The sequence below is a fragment of the Gavialis gangeticus genome, unplaced genomic scaffold (genome assembly GCF_001723915.1).
Source record: "Gavialis gangeticus isolate Ggan-Ray unplaced genomic scaffold, GavGan_comp1, whole genome shotgun sequence".
NCBI classification, from domain to species: Eukaryota; Metazoa; Chordata; order Crocodylia; family Gavialidae; genus Gavialis; species Gavialis gangeticus.
The window spans coordinates 10232111-10242427 of record NW_017729026.1 but is presented as its reverse complement, the minus strand read 5'-3'; the positions used below and the strand labels follow the sequence as shown (position 1 = coordinate 10242427).

At 42.5% G+C, this 10317-nt stretch overlaps 1 protein-coding gene across 3 annotated transcripts in view; it reads left to right on the top strand.

Annotated features, from left to right (window-relative positions):
• Nucleotides 1-6: 6 nt before the first annotated feature.
• The window catches only part of TPD52L1 (tumor protein D52-like 1), a 111598-nt gene continuing 101287 nt past the window's right edge, over nucleotides 7-10317 (top strand). For all 3 annotated transcript variants that reach the window (XM_019520016.1, XM_019520015.1, XM_019520014.1), the window contains exon 1: nucleotides 7-90. In XM_019520016.1, the coding sequence (XP_019375561.1) occupies nucleotides 72-90 (19 nt within the window). In that variant the 5' untranslated portion in view covers nucleotides 7-71. The remainder of the gene's footprint in view (nucleotides 91-10317) is intronic.

Below are 10317 nucleotides of genomic sequence, written 5' to 3'. Positions count from 1 at the left end.
GAGGAGGAGGCAGGAGCCGTCCCCGCCCCTGCTCCCGCTCCGTGCAGCGGCTGCTCGGAGCTCCCGGGACCATGGAGGCGCCGGCTCAAGGTGAGTCCCCGCCGCGGGGCTGGGGCGCGGGCATGTGGCGAGCTCCAGCGGGGCCGGGTGTCTGTCTGGGGGTCCTCGCGCTCGCTAGTGTAACACCATCCACACAGCAGTCCCTGGCGAGAGGCACAGGCTCCTTGTCCAAGGATGCTTTCCAAGCATGTCACGTCATGTCATGTCACAAGTTGTTTTCGGAACTGTTGCCTCTCGGAGCATGTCTCTGTGCGGTGCAGCGGTCTCCCCTCATCCTCAGCCCTGCTTGGCACCTCCTGCGCCAGCCCGAGCGCACGTAGCCGGCTGCGTGGAGGTCGCTTGTGGGCAGAGGAGCTGAGCCAGGCAAAGGACTGAGTCACCGACTCCACTTGCTGCCATCCCGCTCAGCTGCCCTGGGTGCCAGAACGCAGGGGCCCCCCTGTTCCCCCGCTGGGCGATTCTCCGGCAGGGCGCCGCAGCAGCCTGGGGTTGCTTCCAGGGCTGTTCCAGGGTGCCATGCTGCGGTGGCGCTGCTAGGCATGCCGGCACCGCTCTCGTGAGGTAAAGCCGGAGGGGTCCCATGGGAATGAATCCTTGGTGTGAAACCGTCCTGCCCAGTCGTGGCATCCCTGAGTTGTTTGCGATAGAAAAGTTGCTCTGTTATCTTCCTGCATTCAAAAAGGAGCAAAATAAGTCAGAGGCAGCATTTTCGGCCAGGGGCTTCGAATCTAAGGAAGGGACCCTGGGGCCTGGGAAGTTGAGAGCAGCTGGAATAAAGAATCGGGCATCACTACCCTAGTATCTACCTCGGTATCTAAGGAGGGGTCCCTTGAGCCTGAAAAAGTTGAGAGCGGCTGCTCTGGAATAAAGAATCAGGCATCGCCACCCTGGAAAACTACCTGCATAGGCATACACCAGGTGTTCGAAGCCTTCCCATTCGGGGAATAAGTTTCTCTTCCCCCCCCCCCCCCCCCCCCCCAACTTGTGGTCTGAATTATAGGAATGAACACGTGTGAAACCACACGGCTCACACTGCTCTGTAGCATCCAGACCTTTGGCTCTCGCTGTTCCTTCTCCCAGGCAGTTTCACAGCTAAACCATGTGGATTTAGCCTGCCTTTTTCTGATCTGCCTCCTGGAACTTTAAAGGTTAACACTAATCTGTTGGTGACAACTCAAGTATCCATTTTTTTTTCAGGAGGATGGTGAGGGGAGCCCACTCCACGGAAAAGATAAATGCTCTCTTGACCTCTTAGAGATTAAACAGTTCTGAAAATAAATTGTGGGCTTTTATGTCACTAATGACATGCTGTCTGCCTTGTTTTAAAAGCATCCTTTGAGAACTAGTGATTATCTCCCCAGGGCTTGTACAGATTGCTGTGTAACACAATCCAGGATGCAAAGGGTAGGTATGTATCCCAGCAAAGTGTCCTGATGGTTCCTTGTGCCGGGTGCAGGGAAACAAATCTCACTTCTCTCTCTGTGTCCTGATCCCAGAACAAAGTTTCTTCTGACATTATCTGGTTTCGGTTTTTCATTTCACTAGTTCTCTGCATCCCACTTCAATATAGCATATATATTGCAGTAGCATTTTAACAATTAGCTTCCACTTTTTGAAAGCAACCCCTATTTATTTAATGCCTTATATCTGCACTTTAAACAGAAACCTTCATATCTAAAATTCAGCTCTTTCTAACCTTCCCACACACTGAAATTATAATCCTTGTCTTGTGACAGTGTCTGCGAGAGACACACACAATAAACTAGATTGTGCTACTAATTTTAAACAGAGGTCCCCACTCAGCTCAGTGGTCAGGGTTGATGGTAGTTTTACTGAGAGGTTAGATAACGGATTTGTAAAGGATGGTTTGGATAGGGATGACCCTGCCTTAGGCAGAGGGTTGCACTAGATGGGTTTTCCTTCCAGACCTATTTCTCTAAGATTCTACAACACTTCTGTTGTAAAATGGATAATATAATCTGTCCCAAAGCATCATATGCTGTTTTAGTCACTTCTAGTTAATAAACTATTTTACTGGTAGTTACAATTTAAGAGAAAATATATATTGCATTTATTTTCTTTTTCTACAGTCATCTTAGAATAATGTGCTGAGAACTTTCAGCTATTGCTAGATCGAGTTCACCACTGTGTAAGTTTATTCCGCTGGCCTGTAAGTGGTGTGCCGGCCAACTTAAGGTGTTGTGCATAGGGATGAATTTTGCCTATTCCTTGACCCTTACTGACTCCTTCCTGAACTGAGGAGTTGGTTGCACATTGCTTAGTAGTGTCCAAAATCACAGTGGTCTATATATAACCATTTTTCTGTTGGTACCATGCTTAGAAAATGTACTTGAACATGGATGGACTGAGGAAATTGGAAGACTGGAGGAAGGGTGACAGTTTGTTACAATAAATTCAGGCTGCTTTGATGCTTGTTAGAATAGGTAAGGGGTGTACATTAAATGAACCAAGTCAGGCAAGTGCTTATTGCAAGCAGGATGCTTATATCTTTTTGCAGGGGAGTGCAATGAGGAATTTGGCTTTTGCTTAGTTTTTAAGATGTCACTTTTGTAGTGCTTGGTCCCAGATGAGGCACAGACAGTCTTGAGCAACAAGTGTGTCACTTAAATTGTTGTTACAGATTCATGATAAGGCTGGTTAGCAAAATAAATGGATATACAGCTGAGCCCGGGACATCTTTTCTACAAGACTGTACTGGAGTGGCAGCCCTAGACTGCAACTTGGACTCTCATGTCCCAGTTATACCATGATGGGCAATCCTGTTCTTTAGTAGCTCAAAATGATGGCAGTGCTTAGGTTTCTCCTTTTTTCATTCAGATCCTGATGTTTAAATGTACATAGTGCATCAAAATCATAACAAAGCTGTTTGTTCTCTAATTAACAACAGGGTATACTTATGGGATAGCTTAAAATTCATTTCTGCTGTTTGTTGTCCTAATATGCTACTTACTGACACAAAGGAGCCTTTTTGTTGAAGGAGCATTTTCTTACAGCCCCCCATGGTATTGTCTAGATTTCATGTTGTTTAGCCTTATTTTGTGATTCACTTTTAGCCATAAGCTTTTCTAGGTATTAGGTACGTAAGTTTCTTTGTCCCTAGCCAGAATATAAAGTGTATTGTAGGAATACAAAACAGATGTTTGCAATACTTTCTTTTGGTTACGTTTTCCCACTGTTTTTTCACTATTCCTATCTCAGGCTGCTCTGTTAAAAATAATTTTTGGGGGGTTAACATGGGAACAGGGCCCATCCTACAAGCTTCATAGCACTTGCTTACCTGGAAACTTTTTGTTCTGAGTCCCCTTCTCCTTTCGTGACCTTGGTCAACCCACATTACTGTACTTCTAGACTCCAATTTCAGCAGCAGCAGAAAGAATTGAACCTCAGTGCCTTTAATGCAGTGGGATTCAATTAAATACAATTAAGTGCTGGCCAGAAAACTGAGTATGTTCAGTTGTGTTATGCTCTGCAATTTTCAAAGCACAGTCGTAGCAGGTAACTAACAAAGTCAGAGCAATTTGCTTTGGAAGTGCTTCTGAATTCAAGTATGTGTTTAAGCAAGAGGAAAAAACATGAATACATTTTAATGAGTTTATGAACTGCCGTACAGTTACCTTTGTGTGCCCACGGAAAAATTAATTCTGAATAGTTTGTTTCAGCATGCACAGCTGGAGGACTGCATTCCAGTTGACAGAGTGAGAATGCTAAAAACCTGAAAGCATGTACAAATTCCCTATAGTTTAACAGCTTATGGCATTAAATGACTTTTCACCTGCTTGGAAAGCTTCTTTCTACACAGTCATGTTCTTTGTGCCTCTTGATGATGGTACATGATGAGGAATGACATAATTCAGCTGATGCACACCCATGCACAATTATAAAATGTGGAGCTCTTTGTAGCAGGGGCAGGCAGTGCGTCAGCATCTTCCATTTTATCAGAAAAATCAGCATCAGTTAGCTCTGTACATCTTCCCAAAATTGCACACAAAAAAAGTTTGTATTATTGTTAATCAGCTGCAAGATGTTAGTGCCTAGAAACCCCAGCTAAGATTAAGGCCTCACTGTGCTGGAGCTCTGTGTGTGCATAAAGCAGTAGGAGATGATTCTAACCTTTGATTCTATTCTCAACTTAAAGCACTAGAAAAGTCCCATGTCCTTAAATGGAATTCCTCACGTGTTTAAACATAAGCACCTATATAACCATTTGCAGATTTGGGTCCTAATTAGTTACTGGGAGGGAGTAAGAGAGCCCAGGTAGAAGTGCACTGAGATGCAGGTTTACTCTTGAATAATAAAACACACAAAATCCATTTCTTTCCAGCCTCTGGTTGCTTTAATCTTTTTGTCACTTCAGCCATCAATGAGGGTAGGGCCGGTGCTGGAACACACTAGTTGGCAATAGCAATGCTAGGTGCTGAAAGTACCAATATTTCCAAGTAGTCTGGCCTCAGTGGTAAGAGACAGTTTCAGGAGTGGAGATAATGAAGGGTGGGAAGGTCAGTGCTACATATTCACCCAGTGTAGGGACAGACATTACACAAACCAGTTTAAGTAATCAGAAACTGGTTTAAACCTGTAACAGAACAGACATTCAGTGCAAGTAAACCAGTTTCAAAATGACCAAAACCAGTCTGAAATAAAACAGGTTGAACATAGTATCAGACTTAATTGATTTGAGTCAAACTGGTCCCAGACCCCAGAGCTTACCCCATACCATACAACACCATCATCCCAGGTTCATGCTTACTGACTCCTTACTCCCCAGTTCATCTTTTCATCATAAAACCAACATTCTCCCCAAATACGTTATTCCTTCTGGCCCTCTCTAGACTGAGGCTTACAGTGTTACCAATAGCAGCACATTACTCTCAACCCATTTTTCCCTTTCAGTTCTTTCCTATGCTGTGCCATAACTTGGGGCATGTGTTTTTCCTTCCCTCTTCAGTCTTATGTCTTGCCCCCTTCTCTGATGGGATGTAGTTATTTCTAATTTAGCTGTGTGCAGCTTGGTGCCCTCTGGCCTTATACCCCAGTTTCCCTTGCACAGCTTGCTTTCCTTCTGCTGTGGAAGCTGATACAAGAGTCTGTTTTGGGATGTATGACAGCACAATGCTAGAAAACAGCAAAAACACACCCTGGCAAAAACAGAATTACAACAAAGAAAACAGCACTAAGTACAGTGATATGCCATCAGCATTTTGGAGAGGGGCTTCCTCAAACTTAGTGATACATGTGACACTTATTGGCAAAGCCCTCTCTCTCCCCAAACTTCTTCTTTTGCCTCCCTGCAGCACATGAAACCCTGCTCTTCCCATCCTCACCCTTTGTTTCCTTAGTCACCCCTTGTTTCCCTCTTCTCAGTGGCCCTATCTATGGGTAATTCCATTCCACCTAAGACTCATCATGCTCCCCCTCACTCCCCATCAACACTTCATGAAATCTTTCAGGTGGTTCTGACTGTATGTTGGTTATTCGCTTTTTTCCAGGGGTGGGTCTTTACCAAATTCGCTCTAGCATCTCAGGAGTAAGGGGCTCCCAATCTGTGGTAGCTCTGGGAGTCCCTTCCCTTTCCCTCGTTCTCATACCACTGGAGTAGTTAGCAGAAAATAGTCTGGGGCTGCCTAGAGCAGTGTTTCTCAACTGGTGGGATGCGAAGGCTGTCTAGGTGGGATACAGAGAAGCGGCACACCAACTCCCCCGCTCATCGTGATGGGAGCAGGGTTTTTGGGACTGATAGTCGCTGAGACGTAAGGTGGAAAAGGTTGAGAATTGCTGGTCTACAGGTTCCCTCATGTATCCCTAGTAATAGTACATCCTGTGCCCACTCCAACACAAAGGGAGCTCTTCTTCTGTGCTTATATCACTAGAAGGTGGTCCTTTGCTGTGGGAAGTGCCCTAGGGGTACAGCAAGCGGCTTAATCCTAACTCCTGGGCTAGGGACAGAAATTACACTCAAACTGATAAGTGATCAGCAACCAGTTCAAATCTGTAATATAACAGAAGTTCAGTGCACATAAACCTCTCTCAAAATCTGCCAAACAGTTTAAGATAAACCTGGATGGATATAGTATCAGACTTAACTGGTTTAGTTCAAATCAGTTTATTAAATCTGTCCCAGATCCCTTCCAGATTCAAGTTAACTCACAGTCTCTAGCATCCCAGGATGCCTTTGCACCTCCCCCACAAACCCCTCTTAGCAGGGTGGTCAGGCTAGCCTTGCCCAAGCTGTCTGCTCCAGCTAAGCAAGGAGGCATGCTCTAGTGCCCCCCAGCTTCTGGTCTGAGCCACTGCAGGCATGTGGCTGCATTTCCAGAATCAGAAGTGAATGTCTGTTCACTTGCTTATCAGTTCAATATATGCAGTTTAGACTAATCTGCAAAGATTGAATCGATTCAGGCTCAGGATTTTTGACAGTCTGTACTTAGCCTGGAGGGTGGTAGAAGCTTTAACAGGCTGAGCTGGCCTCAGGGTCTTGGGGGAGCCTGCAACACAATATGTTGGTGGTTCTATATGATCAAGTGCTGCCTACCATAATCATGCCACTCTGTACTGGGCCAGTCTAAGGATCTGAAGGAGGATTATTGAAATTGATCTTTGAGAGTAAAACTGTAAACTCAGCTGACTCATTTTACAAAAGTGTGCTTTGTGCAGCAGCTGGGGTGAAGTGGTCTTTAGCTTCCCCATCTGGCCTTTCCATGATGCAGAAGTACAGCCCAGCTGTTTGTTCCTTTTAGTTCTGTTGATCAGCTTACATTTCCCAGGCTATCTTTACAAGAGAAAAGGCTGGGCACACATGGTTTTGTTTTTTTAACGAATACTGAGATTCTCTTTCCCGGAGCTCGAAGGTCAGCCCTGTTTCCTGTGAACCTTCTCCTCCTTATCTTTGCTTAGTTCTGGAGGAAAGTGGGAGAGAGGGAGCTGCAAAAGGTCTTGGAGATGGTGGATAAGAACAAGGAAGTAGTAGTTTACATAACGTATTGCAAACAAAGACCCTTGGTTAAAAACATCAGGTGAAGATGGGGCCGGGTAAAGTTGGTGCAGCTAGAATTTATAAAAATTGGATTTTTAACTATTTAGCAAAAGTGCCTTGAGCAAGAGAGCTGCTTGTTTAGCTACTTATCTTTTCTTTACTCATTAGATGAATTACATATACATAGAATAAGATACCAGTAACTTCTTTGGATTTTAAGCAGATGTCCGAAACTAAAAGTGTTGGTTTTTTTTACTGCACCTTTTTTAACCTGTCATCTTCCAGCTTTGTTCAGGCATCTGTTCAAGTACAGAAGTAAATTCATTTTGTGGAAACTGAGAAAATATAGGTAGGATAATGTTCTACAAGGGAACTGAGAATATGAGGTAGGTAGCAAACACTATAGACAGACCACCCTCCCATCTTAAATCTATAACGGTTTATCTGAGACAGTGCAACTTTGCCAATTTTATGAAGCAAAATGGTGAAGAAAAACACACCCAGAAATACTTGCTGTCTGTTTGCATGTTCTGTCTTTCCTCCTGAATTTCATTAGTACTTTCCATTGGAGTACTGATCATCCTTGCTCTGGAGAGACAGTATAAATATCACATGGTTCTCTATCAATGTATTTAAGCACTTTAACAGAAAGGTTAGTTGTTTGTAATCCTTTTAATGAGCTAACAAGTTGCTTAATAAAGTGTGGAAACATTTGAACTCTGGCAATTTAATTTGAGGAGTTTAGTTTCAGGCCTCCCACTGCTTAAAGGCTGATTGCAACAGAGCTAGGGCTGGTACAAAAATGCAAAGCAGTTGAAATATGCTTACATGCTAGATGGCAGTATTTAGGAATTTGGGTGCTTGTTGCTTAGCAGCATGTCTGAAAAGTGGAATATTCCATGAATCTTGGCTTTTAAGAGTGTATTCAATTCCCCTTTTCAGGAAATGCCTGAATGGTAAATTAAATGTTTCTTACTAAATAGAAACAACCAGTACAGTTATATAATTAAAGGGTTGGATCAAGGTAAATTAGGTTAATTTTATTTTTCTTTGTGTAAATCCCACAGAAAAGAAACTATAATGCACACTCATAAGTTTTAATTGCAAAAAGTAAATGTATTATTGTTTTGTAGTAAAATAGAGCCTTGTGCTATAGCACTCTCTGAGTATATTGGACACTGTAAGGGCATGGGGGAATTGAAAAGGTCCGTTAGTATCAGATCTGTCTCTGACCTCCTGCGTGACTTTGACCAAGTCGCTTGATCAATGTCTAGCTTAGCTTTGCCATCATAAATTGAGGACAGCCATATCTTGTAAAGCAACTTGAGGTCTGGAAATGGAGAGCATGACATAGCAGCTGAGTAACATTATTATAATTACATTCTTGTATGTCTGGTACATTTAAATGTCACAGAAGAGTTTCTGTGGAAGAAATAACAGCTGATCAACAGTTTCCCATGCCAAAGTGTGATATGCCGTCTTGGATCAAAAATCTTTCCCGTCTTTCTTCTTCCCTTTCTGCTGATGTTTTTACAATGTGTATTCATACAACATTAAATCCTAGGCTCTAGTAGTGAGCAAAAGTAAGTAATGAGCCTTCCTGCTTGCAAGCTTCCTCTCCTGTGAGTACAGGACATGGGCAAAGAGTGTGCATGTATAAGGAGACACTGGTTTCAATCCAAGCTTCGCCATAATCAGAAGGCTCATATTTTCCTTGTACACACAAGCCACAGGCTGCCTGGAGAAAGAGCAAGCCCTTAAAGTAATTAGAAATGCCCCTACAAAGGCATTTTTTGAAAAGTATTTTTTTACAGGATTTCCTTGACCTGTTGCTATTGTAAAATCAAGTTGTTCCAGTTAAAAAAAAAAAAAAAAGAGAGAGAGTGAGTACAGTGTGTTGTGTATTGTTTATTTGTAGCATGGTAGAGCTAAGAATTCCCAGCTTTGGATATTTTCATGCAGTACAACATGAAACAAAACCATCCTTCCCCAGTGATTTTACAATCTCAGGGAAATCTAAGTGTGTGTTTTCTAGTTAGCAAAGAAATGTAGGACTTAAAAAGCAAACACTGTGACATGGATCTTGCTGATTGTGCTGAAAGAAAGAAAGCCCACATGAAAACTAGCTTGTGGTCATATTTTTTAATAAGCTTGTTTTAGTGTCACTGATGATGGGGTGTTTGCCATATTGGTATTTTTGTTGTCCCACTAAATACACTGGTATTCAAATGAATGTAAAATATATCCTTGACATCAGTACACTTAAAATGCACTTTAGAAAGAAAGAATCTGTTTTCTTTTATGTTTTTGCTAGTAGTGAAAGGAGGAGCTTAAAAAAGTTTGTAGCATTTTGAATTCTATCATCCTTACAGTAAAATGATTTATTCAGTTTCAGTCTGATAAATTTTAGTTAAAAGTCATGTAAAAGAATATAAAATTCATAGTTACTCACTCTGAGTATTTAAAATTAGGCTATTTGTGAAGTAGGTTTAACCAGAGACTATGGCGGTGGCCAAAAGTGTGTTTTGACTGGCTTCTGTAACCACTCATGAGTGATGGAGGTTGTTTGTGTCACTGATGCATAAACACTTCTAGAGCAGAGCTAACAAACTTGGTATGTTTAGACATTCATTGTAATTGTCCTGTAAGCTGTGGGAGACTTAAATCATATAAAGCTAGAGTGGCACTTGGTTTCCTGCTGCATAAAGACTAATCACACCTTTAACAGGTGTCTCTGAGCTTTATTATACTCCTGTGTAAACTTCTTGGAGAAATTGATTTCATTTTTCACTAAATGGAGCTAGTAGTAACTGGCCATGGCTTTACATACCAGTATTTATCCAATTATCTTTTGTGTATTTACTTTGCTGCTGTGATGGAGCTGTCAGTCCCTGGGAAAGGTCTATAGATTATAGCATCCTGCAATTGCTTTGCAATTTGTAATTAGAGTTTCTAGACTGCTGACCTTCTGTTGGTTTCAAAACCATTCCTTCCTTTCCTTTTTCGTGTCTTTGTGACAAGGTATTTAGCAGAATTTGCAGATTTTATTGGAATCTGACAGGGCTACACAGTAAGCACTTCTGCTGTGGCCTCAACCTTGCAATCTCTGGGATGCAGCCAACTGTGCCCCTTAGCACCCACAGCATCCCAGCTCCCTACAACCATTCCTGATCAGGCACCTTTATATACATAATTGCTTGTTGCAAAACGTTAATTTAAAAGGTTATTAGAGGCAGTTTAGGAATTTCCAGGTACTTGGTTAAGGA